The sequence below is a fragment of the Leuciscus leuciscus genome (genome assembly GCF_965113295.1).
Source record: "Leuciscus leuciscus genome assembly, chromosome: 16".
Lineage (NCBI taxonomy): Eukaryota > Metazoa > Chordata > Actinopteri > Cypriniformes > Leuciscidae > Leuciscus > Leuciscus leuciscus.
In genome coordinates, this window is record NC_138740.1 from 25,482,863 (window position 1) to 25,506,839 (window position 23,977).

The window sequence follows — 23,977 nt, forward strand, 5'->3', positions numbered from 1 at the left end:
ACCTCAGACTGTCCAGGAGCTCAGTGATGCGCTGGTCCAGATCTGGGAGGAAATACCCCAGGACACCATCCGTCGTCTCATTAGGAGTATGCCCCGACGTTGTCAGGCATGCATACAAGCACGTGGGGGCCATACAAACTACTGAGTACCATTTTGAGTTGCTGCAATGAAATTTCAGCAAAATTGACAAGCCTGCTACATCATTTTTTCACTTAGATTTCCGGGGTGTCTTTGAATTCAATCCTCTGTAGGTTGATCATTTTCATTTCCATCAAACGATGTGGCATCCTTTCGTTCATAACACATTACCCAGTCCATATTAGTATAGATATCCAGCATGACATTTTTCCCCATTGAGATCTGATGTGTTTTCAAAGTGTTCCTTTAATTTTTTTGAGCAGTGTATATATATATATAATATTATATATATATATATATATATATATATATATATATATATAAAGAACAAGCTCTTCAATATGTTCCACCCTCTGTTTCAATAAGGAATATGTTAGAAAGGAAATTTGCTGTCATCAAGCCATTTCAAAGGGTAGAATCTGTATCTGTAGATTTTGAATGGCTGTTCCAGTTGGCACAAATAGTCATATTTTCTCTAGTAATAATGCTGTTTTATAGCTAGGGCTGAATTGTATTTTGTTGGGAGCTATATTTATATATGAGTTATATGTTTACCACCTCCGCACTCTGTTTATTCATTGTATTTGAATCAAATAATCGTATTTAGCAGCTCCCTTCAGTGTAGCTGCTTCAGTTCATAATTTTTGCTCTTGACTCCAGCCTGCCTAGACTCCCAGCCAATGACCAAACAAAATAAAGCCTCGAAATGCTACCATAACATCAGTGAAGCGAGCCTAGTTGCCATTGGCCAAATTGGTCATATCAAGGGATTGTTTCCCTGACAACAGTTTGCCTAAAAAGTCAATACAAAAGCTTTTAAACACCACCGTCGAATGAATGATAACCAAATATGCAAATATAAAAGAATATCATATATTTTCATGCTGGTTTGTGGTTGTCTTTTTTTATTTTTTATTGTTAAAGGCTTTGGATTCTAATAATCTGATCCATCACTCATATTTTCATTTGACTTCCTCCCACCAGCCTCTGTTCTCACTTATTTTTTCATTTGTCTAGGCGATGTTATCCCCGGGAGGTATGACTCTAAATGAGAGCGTACCTGCATATCATTACATCATTCTCCAAGTTGTCCTGTATGACACAGGGCCTGCTTCCCTTTTAAGCACGCTCTCCCATAATTCATCAGTGCTAGGCTCAGCATCTGACTGAATCCGTTAGTCAAGGGCTACAGAATCAAGCTGAGATTGCAAACGCTAGTGATTAGGAGAGAGTTGAAAAATCTCACCAGACAAACCAATCCTTAAAGCCTGTTACCTTGAAATAAAAAAGTCCAGCCCTCCGAGAGTGCAAAAGAAGCCACTGCGGTTAGTATAACACAGGTACTGTGAGGTGCTCAAATCAGTGTCCAAATCCAGTGAGCCATCAGACTTCCAGAGTCAATTTACTTTTTCCAGCCCACACTGCAGTAGACTCAAGCTCAATAAGCAATAGATAGCAGTAATGTAATCATAAAAAGCCTTATGCTTATGTTTTTGGCCTCTTAGGTTTGTTTAGATGTCTCATCGGAGATACTAGTTCACTGTAAGCCTTAGTGCGCGATTGCAAATTTTTCAATAAAGTGGCTTTGAGCAGATTGTGGAAGATATTTCTGTAACCAGGCATGACGAATGCCGATCAAGAGTTTCCTGCCATTAGTGGGTCTCTAAAAATTTCTTAATTATCATTATGGAAAATGGTAATGTTCATTGCATTATGTTTGAATGGGGAAAAGGAGGAAAGATAGATTTATAGAATCTTCCAGAAAGCAATAGAGCTCTTCAGTTTGTAGTCCTACTTGGAAGATAAATAGCTAGTTAGGATTTTTATATATATATATATATATATATATATATATATATATATATATATATATATATATATATATATATAGTTGCAGTTTTTGATTTATGAGTCTATTTTTGAGTAAAATAAGATCTTCAGGAGACTTCCATATTTTCTACACTACCAGTTTTGGATCTGTAAGATTTAAAAAATTTTTTTTTTTTTATTAAATAATACTATTATTCATCATAAAATTGATGCATAAAATGGACAAAAGTGACAGTAAAGACTTACATTAAAACTACTGTAATGGCTGTTTTATCTATTCGTCAAAGAATCCTGAAAAACTGTATCACAGTTTCCACAAAAATATTAAGCAGCACAACTGTTTCAAACCTTGATAATAATACAAAATGTTACTTGAGCAACAAATAAGCATATAAGAATGATTTATGAAGAAAAATGTGCCACCATTACATTATTTACATTTTAAAACATTAAAATAGGAAACAGATATTTTTGGTGAGCAAAGAGACTTCTTTCAAAAACATTAAACATAAAGTCTTACCAACCACAACCTTTTCAAAGTTAGTGTGAATTACCACAAGGATGTGAGTTTATGTAATTTATTTTGTAGAACATGAAAGTCTCTTCAAGTAGTTGCAACATGTGTGTTCTGTGTTCCCCCTTCATCCCCCCAGTCCTGTAACCTAGTTTCCCCCAGTCTGTTTGATTAGTCATTTCATTCACCTGTTCCTTGTCATTCACTCATCAGCTCCCTTTGTTTTCCCATGCATTTATACCCTGTGTTCTCCCTCAGTCTTTGTCCGTTATCGTTAATATTATGATGTGTTTAAGTGAGTGTCTCCTGAGTTTTTAATAGTCAATACTGTTATTCATCTTGTCTGTCTTCATTGTGCTTTTCACTACACCACGTACCATAACAGTAGTATTGTAAGATCTTGTTTTACTCATAAATTGAAAAACACTGTTCTAAAAACCGAATTAAATTTCCTGATGGGAATGCTGACCCGCAGGGAATCAGCCTTCCGGGTAGACCTATACTAACCCACGTCATGACTGAACAGATCTTTTATTTTTGGAGCTAAATCGAGGCAGATCGCAGTTTGATCACAACTAGCTGTTGCGCTGATGTTAACAGAAAAAATAAGGGTTAATTTACTCTGAATCTAAAATGTCAAGTAGCTTTTAAGTGGTGGGTGCAATTTGTCCTAGTTCTAAAATGAAAAAAAAAATAAAACTCTTTCTTTAACCTTAAGTATGCCAAGGAAAGATTCTCATATTTTAATGTGACGGAACCTTTTTTGCTATTTGTCTGTCAGTGGCATCCTCTCCGTAGGCTCAGAATCTTTCATTTCCCCCTCTGCTCGTTTCACAACTCCCAACATTTTGAAATCAGCTTAATTTTCTCCTCTTTGCTCGACAGACACGTCTCCGATTAGGCTTACATGCTGAGATTCCTGCTCCACTATACTGATGCAATCAGTACGTGTGCTCGATGCCCAGATAGCTGGTGCCTTTTCTGCCTTCCTCCCTGTCTCTGTCTTGCTCTATCTCAGCATGTAATTAAATGCAGTGTTAGATTACTTCTGAAATTTAATCCGATACAGACTACAAATTGCATGACTAAAATCGTTATCTTTTCAATAATCCACCATTGGCAGTGAATTACAATGGTTTTACCATGGGTAAGGGGTGTTCTTAGGCATGAGCCATATGATAAAAAACACTAATGTCCATTATTGATAACTGGCAAGTGGTAACGCTGATATTCTCCAAATGAATATTCATTTCTTACACTGTACATTAGTGAAAGACCTGCAAAAAAGCTATAAAAGGTTTGTGCCAAATAGTTACTAAAGAAGTTGTAAATGGTACACTCTTTTGCGACCAGTTCACTTCTCTTCACTTTACTTCAGAAGGCCTTTATTAACCCGCCAGAGCCGTTTTGAGCACTTTTATCATGGACGGGTGCGCTTTGATGGACTTCCAAAAATATACCCATTGACTCCCATTATAAAGCCTGGAAGAGCCAGGACATTTTTTATTATAACTCCGATTGTATTCGTCTGAAAGAAGAATGTCGTAAACACCTAGGGTAATAAATCATGGGCTAGTTTTCATTTTTGGGTGAACTATCCCTTTAAATCTATTATCTATTCTACAAATATGCAAAAAAAGTATCATATAAGAAGTGTTCATAGAAAATTTATTTACGAATGATTGTAATTTATTAACATTCACAAGTTTAACTATCAAATTTGATGTTTACGAAGCGTTTCGTTCCGTTTTGCACGCAAATGACTCAGAATGCTTATATGAGCTTCTTCTCTTGTCATACTGTACATTTAAAATGTCTTAATTTGCTAATCATTTTCAACTGATTTGAGTTTTTGGGGGTTTGCTCCATACCCTTTCCAAACCGTTGGCATTGCTTGACCTTAGTTATTTAGGGATAATTATTATTTAATTTTTTCTCAGTGCCTGACCGTAATGCTATCGCACTGTGATATTGTGTCTTGGACATCCATATCTACCCAGTCATAACACCTCATTTTTCAAGTGGACTAAGATATGATTTGGCTTCTTGATTTTCTTTCTATTAGGTGGCTACAATTAAAAGATGTGTGCTGTGGTCCTACTTGCCGTTAAGTGATGGTGAAACTGAACGCTACCTACTCATTGAATGTATGCAGTGTGGGCACTCTGAATGATTACCATTATTAATGTTATCTATTAGCTCAGCAGTTGGCCACCATCCTGTGAAACTCCTACTTCACTTACAGTAGGATTATACAAAAAAATGTATTGGCAGCTGAGAAAACGGCCGGAGGACAATTCAATTATGATGCCTCAAAACCTTACTATGTTAACTTTCCCTGAAGGCCAGAATTTGAAGTTGGGACAGTTTTTCATGCCAGAGCATATCCTAAATTAGTTAACGGCTCCCGAATTGCCGCTTACCATGTCAGCATGTATTTCAGTTACTTGTTTAGAGTTTCATCTAAGCCATCTAACTCTCTCTAAATTGATGGAAAAACCAAGGAAGTGGTGTAGAGTAACTGTAAGAGTGGCCATCAAGCAAGCAAAAAAGTTTTCCGGTGTATATTTGAGTGTGACTTAAGAGTTCAGTTTTTGATTCTTTAGTATCTTCTGCTAACCAGAGTCTGCTTATAAAGAATAATGTAACCATAAAAAGAAAACCCTCTAATACTAACTCAAATGAAGGTTGATCTCCTCCCACACATTAATCATTAAGAATAGAGAAAGTTATGAGCATTTTTCATTCTGTAATATATTTTCTGGTCTGTATTCTAATGAATTACTAATTGAAGCACCATATTTTTAGTCAAAATATTTAAAGCTGCATTTCATACTTTTTTGGGTAAAAATGATCATTATATATTCAAAATAAATTTTTTTAGCAAGTACATAACCAGCCAGTGTTCAAAACTATCTGCTTGCCCTTAGCTCGATTCAAAACGGTAAGCTTGTAATAATGTTTTTAATTCCAGTGGTACTGGTGGATTTCTGTGGGAAATTCGAGCATGTATTTGCGTCATTACGTCACATCTGTACACATAAAGAAGGTGTCTAAGCTAGTAGGCTATATTGCGTGTGAGGATGTTGGAGGTGGAGATTTAGGCTATAGGCTTTTCTCACAGCACTTAATATAATTAAACTTATCAATTTGATGGCGGATCCAGAAAGGTTCAAACGACAATCACCAGTGACAACTGGAGATTCACCCGTTGTAAAATGCAAAAGCCTTCGGACTTCAGAGTGGCTACAGAAAAAAAGAGACTGCAACCGGGCCCATGCGAAAACAAGGATAGATATCGGAAGGGCATTAAATGTAGTCACGCAATGCTGATGTTGTTAACATTAACAATTTGAGAACAAAGTATAATTTGCACGGTTTGACGTGATATGATAAGCGATCGTTAGATTTATTCAGCGCAATGCTTTTTTCCCCTTAGTTGGTCAGACCAGATCCACACCGGCGCGGTGACTGACAGTCGCACAATCTTTTCAAAACATGAACTCCTCCGAGGCACAACCCACGTAAAGTTGATAATTCCGCGAATAACTACAATTGCAGATTTCGAACAGAGATGGCGACAAAGAGGAAAAACTACGGATTGCAGCTTTAAGTATAGTGTTTAACTAGTTATCTTGCAATCAATCAAAATGTGCTTTGTATAGAAAAAATTATTAGGCTGTCTGAAACTGTTAAAAAATGGTGACAGCAGCTTGAGTGTCGCCTCTTTTTTCCTGTCTTAACACTTTTTTTAATGCATGATTTAACTTCATATCCCCAAACTATGTTTGAGACCAATTGTTTTAATATATATTTGCCAATCCATGTGGTATTAGGCACCTTTAGGTAGATGCTTTTTAGTGAGAGAACAGTCTTGGCGTCCTTCTGACAGTTGTAAATTAAAAAGTCTTAGCTGTATCCAAATTGTGTACACAAAATTTGAATTAACCCAAGCAAATTATCTTGACTCACCTGCTAATTAGGCTTTAAATACAGTTTAGGATGAACATATGCTAATTTCAGAGAAAAAGAGGAGCGCTTTAACTGATCCAGTAGAGATGGAACAGTTTAACACGTTCTCTCTTTTATCACAGTCATTAATGGATTTACAAGTTATTAGTTATTTAGTATTTTAGTTATTCCTTCTGCTCTATTAATACATATAGGACTGCCTGTGTGTGGAGCTTTCCTTTTATATATTTATTTTATATAATTGCAATATTGTAATATAATGGATATTTGATTTAATATGTCGTAAACATGGCCATACCATGACCAAATTATTCAAGTAGTGTCAATTTGTCAATCTAAAAATAATATAATTTACCTATATTATCTTTCATAACATGATCATAATTATTATGGTTGGCCAACATGTTAATATTGTTTCTAATATCTACTTTCTTTCTTTAATCTGCTTTAATCATAATGGCTTCAATTCATACTCTGTTAAGTTATTCTACAGAATAATATTAGATTTTTAGTAAGTTTGAACAAAGGTTCACTAGAAGTTTCACTATCATTTTAAATACATATTGAACATGTAAACATTGTGTTTGACAGAGACACAAAGAATAGCTGGTTTACTGCCATTTTTCAAAATGCCCATCTGATTCTTCCAAATGGCTAGATGTGAAATCCTGCTTGTTTCCAAGAGAAAGACAATGTCTGCAAATGAATGCATTTTTTAGGTAGCACTTTTGAAAAGAAATTTCTTGGATCAACTTGAGTTAATCAGTCTGGGTTTAGCGCAATGTTCAGTGAATCTTTTGTGCATTTTTTTTTTTTCTCATATTTTTTTCTTCTCTGTCTTTACTCTTTATTTTTCTTACTTTTTATTTCTCTCTTCCCTTTTTTATTGCTGCCAAAAAGAATAATGTTTTAGTCCCACAGGAAAATAGTCTTAGAGTAAAGTTTTACTCCCACCTTTCTTTACTGACATTTTGCATTACTCTTCTCAAGATCTGGCTCGCCTGAAACAAAACAAACTGATTCCACTATATTAACTCAATATTCATGAGATGATTTGATTTATTATAGGTGATTACATTAAAAGAATAAAAAAAACAAAGATAACTTTCTGTATACAAATGCTGTAGAACAAGTAGAAATCCCCAAACTCAATCTATATTCATTGGCAAAAACCTTTAAATAAACCATGAAATACTTTGTTGCACAATGGTATATAAGCCTCTTCCTGATGTGCTGTAGTGTCTGCCTTAAGCACCAATAACATTTGTCTGCCACCAGCTGTCACAAATCGCCAGCATCTCTTTCTCTCAGACTAGCGCTGTGACGCAAAATCAATGGAGCCTCTTGGGTCCTTCCATCACCCCAAATATCTGCAGTGAACTGCTGGTTGAAGGCATTCAATAAAAGAGTCCAGTTGCCTTGAGATGGGATTGCAGAATAGGGCGTGGAGACAAATGATCCTTGCTTTAGAGCATGCAAGTTGCTAGGTCGGGTTTAGAGTTCTTACTGTCTGATAGATGGATGAGTGATGTCTTTCCTGTCTTCTCCATTATTTGGCAGTCATTGACAGCAGGATGCTGATGGAAGGACTGCAGAGATTTGGTGCCATCCCGACGTATCTTCCGGTCCGATATCAGGTGTTAAATGCAGAGTCTGCCTTCTTCCTGAAAGAAGCCAACCAGGACATCATGAGGAACTCCAGCCTGCAGGTTCGTACAGAACTTTTCTTTATCCAACAAGCCAGAAAGACGCCGTCGGTCAATGCCAGTTACGGACCGTTGTATGTGGAACAGCCCGTGCCCATGGAGCTTCTGGGCCCGGGACTCTTCAACAGTCCTTCATCCACGTCCCCATCATCCACTTCCTCTCCACTCTTTAGTTTTAATTGGAAAGTACAGACTTTCATTATCAGTGAGCGAATCCATCCAAGTTGGCCAAAGGTTCAGGTTCTCTTCTACTTAGTAGGCCGGGACTGGGACGACTACAGTGCCATGGACAAGTTGCCGTGTGTCAGGATGTTTGCCTTCCATGAAACCCAAGAGGTACGAGGCACCTGTCATCTGAAAGGGGAACTCGGACTGTGTGTGGCTGAACTGGAGCCACTGTCTAGCTGGTTCAGTCCCCCTAGTGTCATACCAGGTAGACAGAGATCTCCTGAGCTGGTTGAAGGCACTCCCGTGGAGCTGTATTACATGCTACAATCCACTGACACTGGGGAATGCAGCTCTGAGGACTCCCGCAAGACCAATTCCATCCGCACTGGCCAACTGGGTCCGGCCGGTTACTTCTCAGGGCCCACACCCATGCGCAGGATCGGCAGTGTACGGCTGTTCCAGCCACTCTCTGAGCTGCGTTTAGACAGTAACTTTGTGGTGATGGTTCCCTCAAGACCCATCAGGCAGAGGGAGACGGTGTCAGGCTTCCTCGCTGTCTCCACCCTTTCGTCAGTAGAGATCTTCACTTTAAGGTGAGTGAACCCTGTTAGAAATGCTTTAAAATATTTTTTTACTTTGATAGCTTTGTTGACTTTGATAATTGATAGCTGGACTTGACATCCATTGATCACCGTGTAGTATTTCATGGAAAAGAACCGATCTGACATTTTGATAATTACACAATATCTCTCTAAATGCAAAAAAAACTAAACAAAACTCTTTGACGACCGTTTTTTGATACCAACCGTTAGCCCCTTAACTATTTGTGGCATCGAAAATATTTCACCTGGAAAATTTTGCCAGGAATTTCAAAAGTAAAAGTAAAATAAAATCATGCTGCTTCTGAACAGGATGAATAAATTGACAATTTTAGTTTCTGTATGGCTCTTGAATTTTGATGATTTCATGCTGTCAAAATTCATTGTGGTTGGCACAAACCGTGTTTATCATCACTCCATGTGATGCCGTATGTTTATATTTCAAATGCCCGTTGTAGCATTTTTTCCCCCCATGGCAGCCCAAATTTTGTGTCATTTAATGACTTTTTACACTCACTGAAGTTAGCTGAGCAGCGTGTGGGACATGCCAAAATCACATATATCCAATCAAAGAAAATGAGAAAAAACACATTTCAAGAGATTTATCATTGTACTTATATGTGTGTAAATGTTTGTTGATTTATCATAACAACTCAGAATTTCATTATTTTGCATTATGTTCATGATGACTGAGTGATTCTGATGAGGACACCAACGGCACTTAGTGATTTTGACCCATACATAAAATTAAATCTAGATGAGCAAATTAAGCAATAAGCCCTGCGAAGCCGTGTTTTACAGTGGATTTAGAACAGCTAAAGGGTGTTAGGCACAACGCGGAGCGGCTTTTATTAAATGGTTTCTCCATAAAAATATTCATTTTAATATTTATTTTATTCATAAAATAAACACCAGCAACAAAAAAATATAACGTTATAACACATTTATTCCTCCGCCAAGCAATGTAGTTCCAAAGAGGTTGCTAAGCAACACATGCAGCAACAAAGAATCACAAATGGTTGCGGAAGTTGTCGGAAAAAATAATATTTCGTCGTTACACTACATCTTTATGCATCGCTTTCTGCCAGGACTTTTAAGTGCTTTTCCCAAATCATTGAAGTGACGTCGACGTCCGGGTTAGCAGTAGCATGAGCCGTCAGGCAAGTGTTATTTAAATAAACTCCTGATGTACTTACAAACTTCCCAATGCCTCGTTTTATGAGTACAGAAACTGTTTGTACTACTGTATAAGTTTGGTACCATTCTGGGAATTATTAGTGTGGTAATTTACGAGATACATCATAGGATCCATTAGCGCCTGCACTAAGCCATCCGGTTGATATCTCTAAATAAGCTCTAACGTTAATAATGTTCGACCAAGGGAAAAAGGCTTCTGGGGGGTTGTTTAGCTCGAGGTCATGGTGCAAAGGACCCTAGGTTGATTTTACTCCGAACCATCCTATAATTAGTAAATGCAACTGAATACAAAATAATGAATCAAGGAAGAGCTGTGTAAACTACACAATATGATTATTTGAAATAAATTTTCCTTACAACCCAGTGTGTAAAAGTTAGAAAATTCTTTATTGATTCATTGAGTGTTGAGCTCTAATTAGAACAAGCGGATTTGATGAAGCGACTAAAGACATTCTGTGCTAGTGAGTAAATGACCGTGAGAGAAATTAATGTTCACTCCTGTTTGTATTCTCACGCCTGATATCTAAATTATGCTTTGAGTTATACGCTGACAGCCTTGGCAAATTTGTCAACCTCGGTTAACATTAGCTTACAGCCGGCCACTATCTCATGCGTGATTAATGAACTTTAAGCGTTCCAGTCTCAATTCAAACCAGTTTGCAGCTATCTAATTCACTTGTGAAAATGGGTGTTTACTAGATCAATGAATGAAGCTTAGCATGCAGAAATAAAAACCTCAGAAATGAATTGCCTTTGATGTAGACATAAATAAAGAAGCTCCTGGCTGATGCGTTGTTTTTGGAAATGTTCTCCAAGGGTGCTCTAACATTAGAAACAGTAGTTTCTAATAGAGTTATCAGGCCAGCTTTAATTAATGCAGAAAGAAGTTAAGTCCTCAATAGCAAGTAGATTTGTGATGTCTTGGGTGATGTTGTGCTGTGGGAAACTGTTCAGTGATGGTGATTCCTCTGTAGTTCCTCCTGTGTTCATACAGGGTGGTGATAAGATCCTATATAAAAGGGTTTGTTTTTTAGTTTTTTTCCCCTTGATGCCTAAATGTCTTTGTGATGGCTCCAAGTCCCCTCAACCCCTGGAGATAGGCAGAGCTCTGTTCTCAGCTTGGGCTGCACTCTGAGTTCCAACCAAACAGTTTTTTAAATAGTGACCAGCTGAGCGCTGCTGATATGGCTGTTTCTCTAGGGTCCCTGTCTGTTGATGTGTCGTGTATGTATGTTGTGTATGTGTGTGTGTGCTGGGGGGAGGGGGAGGTTACGATGGGCGGCGGAATACGGTTCAAACCGGTCGTGTCGCTGGTGGTGTTGGAGCCAGATCTCCTCATCTTATCATCAGCCTATAGGGATAAAAATGCTCCCTGATCAGCTTTTCCCTGCCTAACACAATCAGGGTAAAACAGAATAGCTCCTGAGAATCGCATTTAACTGCCGGAACTTTCTCCAGGATGACCTGCAAATAAATACCCCATGTACAGTGAATTGGTGGATTGATATTTTCAAGTCCTCCTTCCTTTTTTTTTGCCGCACATATGGATGAAATGGTTTACATTGGTGAACTGCTACTGCAAATAATTTGTAAATAAAAATCTATAAATAAATTATTTAATAAAAAAAGAAAGAAAGAAGTATATTTAGGTACATTTAGATAAATGTTCAATAATATAAAAAAAAAAATTATGATTATTATTGTCATTATAGAAATACAAAATAATTATTAAAATGATAGTTATTATAATAAAATATAATTAATAAAACATTTTGAAGTAGCAGGAATGTAAGCCTTTTCATAAAATTTTTCCCACCTCCCACTCTTTTGTGAGAGGAATCACAGAGAAAACGGATACTCTTTTTTTTTTTTTTAACAAGATTGAGCTTTAAGATTGCATGATACAGTCATTCTTAAATTAATAATCAAACAACATCTTTAATCTTTCCCTGAGAATAGAACTCCTGATTGTAATGTTTATTGGTGATGATGAACAATCTCTGAAAGTCATGGTTTTAAAGGTAGGGTAGGTAATCATTTTTCTAAAAAAAAAACATTCCAAATTTGTTTAAACTGTCTTTATATACCAATACATAATTAAAATGTAAGTACTCTGAAAAAGAAAATTTAAAAATCGAGTGACTGTAGACCTTTTAATCTGCAATAAACACAGCTCATTATTTCCATTCACTCCACCCCCTCCCTTCTGAGCTCCTTCCAAAGCCACGCCCCCAAAACACATGAACGCGCGACGCCAAACGCTCAGGCTGGAACAAGACGCATTTATTACCTGAGACGAGTGGAGAGGAAGGAGCGCAGTACATACAGTGACATCATGTCAGAATCACATGTAATAAAATACCTAACTTTATCACTATGAATATAAGATTTCTTTTAGTACTCACTATCAAGCTAGCATATCGATAATGGTAAAGTTTCATTCGGTAACGAGCTATATTTATAAGGCAAAACTAAAAACAGGTTGCATTGATACACGTTTTTCCATTACCATCAGTTACACTGTGATGAAGATGAATTTCGTGTAAGATTCATAACATATACGGTGTTTTGCATGTAAGAGTTTCCATGATGAAAACATTGTTGACTCTAATGAAGACTAACGTACACTCCGAGTCCGGAGAAAAGTACCGCATCGTCGGCTCGAGGACAGGTCCGGGGTTGAGGGCGAAGCAGAAGAGGTCGTTCAAGAGTGCGGGCAGGGTCCGAGGAAGTAGTTTTTGCCTTGTTTGCCTTCGCTGACTGCATATGCAGGTGCTTTGAGCTGAATATTTCCGGGAACGGTGAGTCGGTGACATGTGATGAGTGCACGCAGGGCAGCGCGCGCAGTGGGGCTCGGGGCGGGCACGAGACATGAAGGCATCTGATTGGTTCTTTACATTCGCACCGAATGGCAGTGATTGGTCAGAGTTTTTACTGTCCTGCAGCTGCTACAGAGGTCTGATTTTTTTCATTCCTTTTTCTAAACACATAATGTATTGACTACTATCAGGATGGAAGGACCATTTCACCCAGTATAAAAAAAAGTGTTTCTGAACAGGATTACCTACCCTACCTTTAATTCTTAGGCCAGTGTTTTGTATTTGGAGCTTGCACTTCCTTGCTTTTTGCCTCATTAGCGGTTTGGAGAGCAGTAACATGTTGAGATGGGATTTATACCTGATTCATAATGCAAATGGAAACACGCTTCCCTCACAAACAAATTAACAACCTCTCAAAAGATAAATAGCCCCTGCTGTATTGTAATTTTGACTAAACAATCTTACACGTTTCTGCATGTCCCAGTGGAATATATGCTAATACATGCAAATGAATTATCGTTCCTTATGGACCATTTCTTATTTTGCTGTTGCAGAGAGATTTTTCCTCATCCAATTTTAGTCAAATTGCGTATACACCATTCTGATGAGTACAAATGACCAAAAGTTGATTGACTCTGTCATTTGACTGGTTCATAAACATGAATCTGTCTTGAATTTGACTGTCCAATAAATGAATGACGGTGAATATAATTATTGCATTTCACTTTAATAGCCTTGTGGACACATAATTTGACTTACTTTTTGAATAAGCAAAAGATTTACGGCTAAATAGCTGATTGAAAGGCTGTCCATAATGCAGTTTTCACACTGTTGCACTCAAGTACAGCAATTATGTAGATCCATTGTCCTCTGTTTAATAAACTGTGAAAAATAGAAGAATACATTTATACGTATTTTAATACATTTTTGACATAATACTTTAATTCTATAAGAGACAGTTTACCCAAATATTCTGTTATCATTTGTTCATCCCTGGGTTGTTCCAACACTTTTAGAAAAAAGGTTTGATGGGCTTCTGGGTTCTTGACTCAATTTTAAAGAACCTTTTTTTCCAAAAAGGATGTATAAAAGTAGAAATGTCTTAAATGATTGAATAATACTTCCATGTTTTACAGGGTTTTTGTCAGTTAAGCAATAAGCCCCGTGAAGCCGTGTTTTACAGTGGATTTAGAACGGCTAAGGGGCGTTGTTAGGCACGACGTGGAGCTTAGCTGTTCTAAATCCACTGTAAAACACGGCTTCAAGGGGCTTATTGCTTTTATAAAACGGTTACTCCATAAAAATATTCATTTTAATATTTATTTTATTATAAAACATTCCTCCGCCAAGCAATGTAGTTCCAAATTAGGTTGCTAAGCAACACATGCAGCAACAAAGAATCACAAACGGCTGTTGCGCAGTAATACTAATGTAATGCCGTCACAGGTGTATGTTACTTTGAGCAATTTACAGCGGCTTCGAACGTGGCTCAACCAATCAGAATCAAGGACTGGAACTATCCGTTTTATAGGGTTTGTTTTCATCCGACCGAACATGTTCAATCAGCGTTTGTCAGTGTCTGTTGGGGCAGTGAGAACATGACAGTTATTTTTCATAAAATTTTAAATCCAATGGCCAACTTGTTTGTTGCCATTTGTCTGTGCGGTATGAAGCAATGTGTTTTTGTAAGAAAAATATCCATAATTATGATTTTATAAACTAATCAGTAGCTTCCTGTAATGGCCGTCCGCGTGTTCACGAGAGAGTCGAGTTCCGCTAAGGTAAGCTTAGGTGAGAGTAGATGCCTCTCGCGGTTCAAACAAATAGGGCTGGGCAACAAACTCAAGCTCCTCCGAACTTTCTCTTTAAAAAATGCAAAAAAAAATTTGTTTTGCTATATCCTCATGTGCTTCCGTGTTCGTCAGTACGTCATGTGTCGGGTCAGAGGTCACTCTTCCGCTGGAACTAGACTTGTGTACGGGTGATTACGATTATAAAGTTATAAATATGGATATTTTTCTTACAAAAACACATAGCTTTTCTTCAGAAGGCCTTTATTAACCCCCTGGAGCTATGTATTACTGTTATGATTGATGGATGCGCTTTCTTGGGCTTAAAAAAAAAAATCATAAAGCTTGGAAGCTTTTTTTTAAAGATAACTCTGATTGTATTTGGCTGAAAAAAGAAAGTCATATACACCTAGGATGGCTTGAGCATGAGTACATTATGGGATACTTTTTGGGTGAACTAATAGGCCGCTGTACGTGAGCTGTATCGTTCAGTTTCGTTCCGACAAACGGGGCACTAATTTTTCTTTTGCTCAATATGTTCAACGTTAATAAAAGGTATCCAAGCAAAAAGTTCTCCACGCATTATCCTGCAGTTAATGAGAAATTGTAATTTATTGGCGCACTATATTGACTGCGTATTGAGACATGTAAAACTGTTGAGCTAGATTTTCAACCAATCAGCATCGAAAATGTAGGTAGGTCACAGCCGAAATCAAGCCAATATCACTACGCACATGTAAACATGGAGGAGGACGTAAGCAGCGCATCTTCATCTGACAGCGGCGATCAAGCTCGATTAACAACCGTGAAGTGTATTCTTCATGTCGAAAAAGATGGTGGGAAAGGTCCGCAGCCCTTTACTGAAGTCCGATGGGAAAAAAAATCAAGCATAGGAATGGCTCAAAACGTCGGACACTACGGAGCTAACGTTAGCTATTGCTAATAAACATGTTGCCCTCCTGGACAAACCGGTCTCTGATGTCCCAACAACTACGGGTTTCACCAGGCCTGCTATCGGCGTTTTATAGACGCTTGACTTGTGTGTATGTGTGTGATGGGTAGGTTTAGGGGTCGGGTTAGTGTGTGTGTGAGAGAGAGATAGGCCGCTGTCGGTAGCCTAAAAGAGGCCTAGAAATAGGGTTTCGTCCCACCAAGTGGGGCACTACCTACTTTTTTAACATCAGAAATATATAGAGATTCCTTAGGAAAAAGTTCTCAACAGTTTTTGATAAAAATGATGCTAAAGGTGCCCATTTAAAAAAAAAAGGGGAAACCATAGGGAATTTTGCACTTTCAAACCTGTTTATCATATAAACCCCAAAATGCCGAATTACCACTTGAAGTACAAAATAAACCCGTTTGAAATGTGTGATACCTGAAGTTGCTATCTAGGGACAGTAAACATGATAAGATTATCAAGAAAACTTCTACTGTAGCATTAACATCCCAATTACTTCTCATGTTCCAATTCAAAGGTAATATTTGAGGTAAAATCTGAATAACAAATAGAATTAAGTCAAAATATAATAACAGAGCTGCCAACTCTCACGCATTCACCGTGAGACTCACGCAATTGACACTTCACACGCTCTCACGCCACACATCCATTTTCTCACGCACAGAAAAATCGCGAAGCAAAGAGGACACGGAGACCGACTGACTAGACAGAACAGGTTAGTTATGACATGAAAAAAATCTCAGCTCTCAGATTCTGTCAATTTTATTACGAAATTCAAACAATAAATACCGTTTTGGTGTTTGTAATTGATCCCTAGCGGCACGTGACCCGATCATCTCTACTAGCTAATAGTAAATAAACACGAATGAACAATGTTGAAAGAAACAGTACAGCTTACCGAAATGTATATTCTTCATACATAATATCGATCAATCAATCAAACAAAGGGGTCAATAAAACATATGGAATGATATTCCGGACATTATTCGAAAGGAATTGCAAATTGTATTTGCAATTGCGTTTTCAATTTGTGGACGCATAAAATGTGACATAATCCAAAAGCAAATGCAAATCGCGCATTACCGTTTGCATTTTCGTTTAAGCGAACGCACAGTGACGGCCAAATTTAAAAGGGAAATGCAAAGTCTGTTTGCGACTGTGTTTCCCATATCTTACGAGTCTTGACCCTGTCATATTTAAATAGCAATTTCAATTACCACGTCTGCTTTTTCACTTTCTCAGCGTCGCGTATGTAACCAGCCAAAACTCAAATGGAATCGCAATTTCCATTTCCGATGCCTTACACGGAAACCTGTCAATCAGTGTCAAGGGTGGGATTATGCTATGGGGCGTGTTCGTGTTGGGACGTGACGTCACTCACAGTCGACCGTCAAGAGGTGATCGATGCCCTGAACAGACAGACGCCGATTTATTGTAAACAATGGAGGTAGTTAGTTGGTGAAATTGTGGAGGACCTTATGATGCTCGTGCAGCAAGTTGATGACAGTACATCCTCTACAGATGTCCTCTTACTCAGAAGCATTTTTAATGGGGGGGAAATATCAAATGAGGTCCAAACAGAACCCAAAGACAACATGAGGGTTTAAGAAATATTCATTTTAAACTAAACCAAAACCAAAGCTGTTGCTGGACACAGCTGCATTTAGATCAGCGCTGAATTCTTCATAATGACACTTAAAATCCCACTGCATTACAATCATTGTCTTTGGGTTCTGTTTGGACCTCATTTGATATTTGAAAATTGCTCCCTTTATCTCAGTGTCATGAAATTTTGTGACTTTTGTTACATTATTTGTCTAAACACACAAAAAAAAACCTGGGTTTGAATATTGTTCTGAAAGTAGCCTATGTATAATTTTGTTTTTGTCCATTTCACAGTTGAGATTCATTTTTCAATAAAATGATTAAATCCCACATAAATCTAAACAAATTGACAAATGAAAGCCTGATACTACCACAAATGTAAAGTGGAACAAACATTCTCACACACACACACATCCACAGGTTTAACTGCAACAGACAGAATTTTTATTGAATTTCGCAAATTGAGAACACTTATTTGAAGGGGTGAGACCTAGCACCGACACTCATCTCTTGTGGTATGTCCAGTAAAGGACGTCCAGGTCCTTTAGTTGTCCTGTCCTTCACAAAAAGCCTGTTAGCTACTTCACTGAGGTTGGCGAAGACAGCGTTACTGATGTTGCTGTTGGTCAAGGCCACAAACTCATTTAACTTATCTAAAACTAAAATGCTTCTGAGTAAGAGGACATCTGTAGAGGATGTACTGTCATCAACTTGCTGCACGAGCATCATAAGGTCCTCCACAATTTCACCAACTAACTACCTCCATTGTTTACAATAAATCGGCGTCTGTCTGTTCAGGGCATCGATCACCTCTTGACGGTCGACTGTGAGTGACGTCACGTCCCAACACGAACACGCCCCATAGCATAATCCCACCCTTGACACTGATTGACAGGTTTCCGTGTAAGGCACCGGAAATGGAAATACTAAGGGAATTGCGATTCCATTTGAGTTTTGGCTGGTTACATACGCGACGCTGAGAAAGTGAAAAAGCAGACGTGGTAATTGAAATTGCTATTTAAATATGACAGGGTCAAGACTCGTAAGATATGGGAAACACAGTTGCAAACAGACTTTGCATTTCCATTTTAAATTTGGCCGTCACTGTGCGTTCGCTTAAACGAAAATGCAAACGGTAATGCGCGATTTGCATTTGCGTTTGGATTATGTCACATTTTATGCGTCCACAAATTGAAAATGCAATTGCAAATTACAATTTGCAATTCCTTTTGAATAATGTCCGGAATATCATTCCATAAAAACAGCTGGAGAACAATTATGTCACATAACATTTACCTCAGGAAAGCCATTTAATGACCATAATATAGGCACGTTAGTTGGCTAGAAAAAGTATTTTGCTAAATTTGTGTACTATATTACATATTTATTATTTGTACTTATATCATTAAATAAAGTTGTTATTATAATAAAAAACGCATTATATTTAATCTGAGTTATGTTTTACCTTAAATAATACTACCAGCTGATAGGGCTGTCTGTATGTATGTTTTTTTTTTCTTGAGAAAAATGAACGCCTATCTTGTGTACCTAATATTTATTCAAAAAATGTGTCAATATTAAATCAAATCACAAGAATTGAAATCGTGAAATTTGTTTCAAACCCTAGCTTACCAGAAATTGTACCATATAAACATTGTAACATGTTGTCACTAAACCTAATACAATTCACTTTAGTTACTAAAATGTTTTGACAATCACAATACACTTATTGTGATGCAAGTTTTTTTTGCACGCCGATAGCAGGCCTGGTGAAACCCGTAGTTGTTGGGACATCAGAGACCGGTTTGTCCAGGAGGGCAACATGTTTATTAGCAATAGCTAACGTTAGCTCCGTAGTGTCCGACGTTTTGAGCCATTCCTATGCTTGATTTTTTTCCAATCGGAATTCAGTAAAGGGCTGCGGACCTTTCCCACCATCTTTTCCGACATGAAGAATACACTTTACGGGTGTTAATCGAGCTTGATCGCCGCTGTCAGATGAAGATGCGCTGCTTACGTCCTCCTCCATGTTTACAGGTGCGTAGTGATATTGGCTTGATTTCGGCTGTGACCTACCTACATTTTCGATGCTGATTGGTTGAAAATCTAGCTCAACAGTTTTACATGTCTCAATACGCAGTCAATATAGTGCGCCAATAAATTACAATTTCTCATTAACTGCAGGATAATGCGTGGAGAACTTTTTGCTTGGATACCTTTTATTAACGTTGAACATATTGAGCAAAAGAAAAATTAGTGCCCCGTTTGTCGGAACGAAACCCTATTTCTAGGCCTCTTTTAGGCTACCGACAGCGGCCTATAACCCTTTAAGGGTGAAGCCAATATGACTTTCTTTTTTGTATGGAACACCAAATGTCTTCCACATAAACTGTCCAAGCTAGGACTGCACCAAAATAAAAATTCTATCCGATATAGATCAGACAATAATTATTTTTGTGTTGTGGCTGATAGTAAAATTCTGTTCTATTTTGTCTAAATATATTAAAAAATACTGTAAGACACTAAAAAATAAAACTTGTTTTTAAATTTTAAATAATTTATTTTAAAAAAATTTAGGGATCACAAAACTATTTTCAGTATGACAAATGGATTTTCATTTTGAGATTTGCTAAAGATAACATTTAACATTGTTATCACATAATGGTGTTTTTAAAGGTGTTAGATGACTGCAAAGGTAATCTAACTGTAAAAATGGGGTAAACATCCAATATCGAACAATATGTTAAATGAAAAAAACAAATAACAGATATGGTCCCAATATATTGTGCCTTTTTGTACAATGAATGTCACTGGTGACCAGTGACCGCAGCTGTCCTTGGTCCCAATTCTCTTTCATTGTATGGACAAAATACGTGTTTCTTCATGATGTTTCTGAAATGGTTTTTCATTCGTCCACTATTTGCCTCTCTCTCTCTCTCACTCACACACACACACACACACACACACACACACACACACACACACACACACACACACACACACACACACACACACACACACACACACACACACACACACACACACACACACACACACACACACACACACACACACACACACACACACACACACACACACACACACACACACACACGCACACACATGCACACACACACACAGAGATTGTTCTATGCATTTTTTTCAGTTTCTCCTTAGAAAGCACTTTGAATTGGTCTTTTCACCTATGTATTGAAAGCTGCAAGAGCCACTGAACTTGATTAGTTGCCATCACAGTTTACAGAGCAATTCCTCCCAATTTCCTTCTGCTCCTCCAGGGTCGCTGGCACGTGTTTACTTTGAAGGCACTGACTCTCTTCATCTGGCCATTAATAAGTAATTAGTGATTTGTGCACAGGGGAAACTTATTCGCTCTCAAGCTCCATTTTGATTTGCTTGTCGCACAGGCTCCCTTCACAAAGCAATCAGCGGCTGCCCGCAGCGAATAATCCTAGTGCGCACATTTCTTGGTAATGATTTTTAATGCATCCCCATCCATGAATCTCTCAACCTTCTTTCAGCACGGTGGCTGTCATTATTTTGACTTAAGGCACCGGATGATTCTTTTCCTTAATTATTATTCACTTCGCCTCATCACATGTTTTGCACAGACCTGGGGGGTCCTGAGAGGAATGGGCGTTTTTGCATCTTTCTGATGGGCTCGTTGTGTAGTTCATTAAGCTAAACCCTGATCAGTATTACTAACATTGAGTGCTGTGGATGGTCAGCACTGCGCTCAGATGCTTCTCGCTTTTCCTCCCTGCAGTTCACAGCAGGCCGCCACTGTTGAGTAAAGCTGTTTGTTTTCTGACTTGAAGAACCAGACCTTTTCCCAGAGAGAGAAATTGTTGTCCATAATAGTGTTATTTGAAGTTTGCTAGCCTAAACTTAAACTTTATTCTGTCTTTTGCAACATTCACCTGAAAACTACAACCACTTCAAAAAAGGTTTTATTTTATTTATATATATTTTTTGTCCTCTTAAATTCACTTGATCACAACATCGATTTGACTTTGAAAAAAAGGTTGATTTTAGATTTAATTTTTTTGGGGCAATATAGATTTTTTCAGGATTTTGAACTAAGTATCTTACCAAGTATACATGATACAAGGATACAGTAAAAGAGTAATATTGTGAAATATTATTACAGTTTAAATGAACTGTTCCCTATCAGTTTCTCACGTTCGACGTTATCCCAATTACGCCGTCACGTCGGCGTTACGTCTCCCGTTCCCTCTTTCAGGGAACGAGGGTTACATTAGTAACCGAGACGTTTTCTATTTTAATATATTTGAAAATGTAATTTATTCCTGTGATGGGCAAGCTGAATTTTCAGCACCGAGCAATCCAGTCTTCAGTGTCACATGATCCTTCAGAAATCATTCTAAAATACTGATTTCGTGCTCAAGAGACATGAGGACAGTGTGCATCATATTTTTTATTTGAATGGTTGGTTATGTATTTGTAATATTTCTTATACATCGACTATTTATTTGTTATTTGCTGTAAAAACTAACTTACTCATATCGACCAGATTTATATAAATGCAATTTGACCGTATGGGTCAATATTGAATATTTATTGGCTGATATTGGATGTTTAATTATAAACACTAATTTCAGACGGTTCCATAGATCTAACATTACTTTCTCTGTTTTCAAGTTTGCTAAATTTCTACTAGTGCTACAACCCATCTAGTAGATGACACTTTGTATTTTAATTTAACTTTTTTTTTTTGTGTGTGTGTGTTAGATTTCTAAACTAATTTGTAGTTGATAAATATGGGAATATTATATGGCAAAAAAGAGAAACCACTGAGTTACAGACATTGAAAACATTTGTTTCAATACCTAATGGCCTCCTGTGCCCCTTTTTTTGATCACTGCTGGATGGGGAGAACGATTGGAAGACTTTTAATAATGAAAGATGTTCCCCTAGATGGGTATTGGTGAAGTGTGCTTCAAGGCTCGGGAATGACCTCATTCTGGCCATCAGCTCCACTGAGCCTGTTTGGGAGGTTTGGCCTTTATCTCTCGCTTTAAGCATGCGATTTGGAGCAAAGCCCTCAGAAGCTTCTGGAAGAGTGTGTAGTTGGGTGGCTAAGCTCTTGATCAGCTCGTGGGGATCTTTTGTCAGGTCCAATAATCCCAGAATCATCAGATAACAGGACATGCATTGATGACCACATGATGGTTTAATCTCTGTGGTTGCAAAAGTGTTAAAAAGGGCTATTTATAAGGCGTAGATACAAAGCCATAAATTAAAGTGAGCCCTACTCGCTTCTGCAGACTTTTCAAAATCTGTAGACTCTTGTAAAAGAATGAGAAACCCAAAATTGTCTGTGACTGCTGATCTCTGGAACCTTCACCAGAACTCAAAATTCTCTGTGAAGTTTACAGTGGCTATACAGTTATAGCCACGTCTGCTTCTCACAGTCCCTGTTTTTGTCTTTCTTTCTGAATGTCTCCTGGGATTCTTGCGCTGTCAGCTTTATTTACTAACATGAACCTGTCAGGATTTGTACTGTGTGTACTGTTAAATAAACAATGATATCAGTGAATTCCCCAAAGAGAGCCTGTCCCAAGTTTATCAATGATAATTTTTCATTCTTATTCTGAAAACAGTAAACTCCTGACTGGTTCAGGTTAGTAAATAAAGCCGACATATTTACTAACATGAACCTGTCAGGATTTTACTGTTTTCAGAATAAGAATGAAAAATTAGCATTGATAAACTTGGGACAGGCTCTCTTTGGGGAATTCACCGATATCATTGTTTATTTACACACTTTGTTTGGATTGTTTTAGCACCTGATTCAAATTGTTTCAGGACCCGAGGAATTATGCAAATCAGATAACAGCACAAGAACGGTCAAAAACTTGTATTGAATGTGATTAGCATGACATGGTTTCAGACCTTATAGGCTGGTTCTGCAGCAAACTACTCTTGAGTAGGTACTTATTTTGAATAAGCAATAACTTCACAACTGCTAAAAAAGTATGTTCTATGTAGTATGAATGTGTGTAGTATGAATGTAATCTAGACGTACTACATTCACTATGTTTTCATTATCATGTGACCTACCAGTTTCAGTTGCGTCGCTTCACTCATGCAGAGGTGGGAGTAAGTCACACATGTGCAAGTCACAAGTAAGTCTCAAGTCTTAACCTTTAAGTCTCAAGCAAGTCCAAGTCAATTTTGTGAAAAGCAAGTCAAGTCACTGCTTTATGTCAAGCAATTCAAGTCAAGTCGTAGCTTGGGTTAAGCAAGTCACTGGCAAGTCATACAAATGTTTGACGATTTAACTGAATTTATATATTAAAATATAACTGTAGTAGTTACGGACTATGGGATTTTTATTTGCAACAAAAAATTTGCAATATGCATTTCTACTCAAAAGGACTCCACATACAGCTGAGTTGTTAATACAATAAAAATCTAAAAATAAACAAATAAATAAAATGTAAAACTACATAGCCTAAAATGTAACTGAAATTAGGCCAACATAAAAGCATGTCAAATATTGAAACAACTGCTGTACCTAAATATGCCTCAAACATTGCAGAAGACCATTAAAAAGTATTAATCAATGCAAGTATAATGGTTTCTATGCCACCAAATGGCATTCTTCAAACAAGCATCCCATTTATGGAACATGAACAC

General features: G+C 37.6%; 1 protein-coding gene across 1 annotated transcript in view; it reads left to right on the forward strand.

The window, feature by feature from the left end:
- LOC309478312 (transmembrane protein 132C) overlaps positions 1–23,977 on the forward strand; it is a 151,170-nt gene that overhangs the window by 44,872 nt on the left and 82,321 nt on the right. The window contains exon 3 of the mRNA XM_082141905.1: positions 8,015–8,921. Coding sequence (XP_081998031.1) covers positions 8,015–8,921 — 907 coding nt within the window. The remainder of the gene's footprint in view (positions 1–8,014; positions 8,922–23,977) is intronic.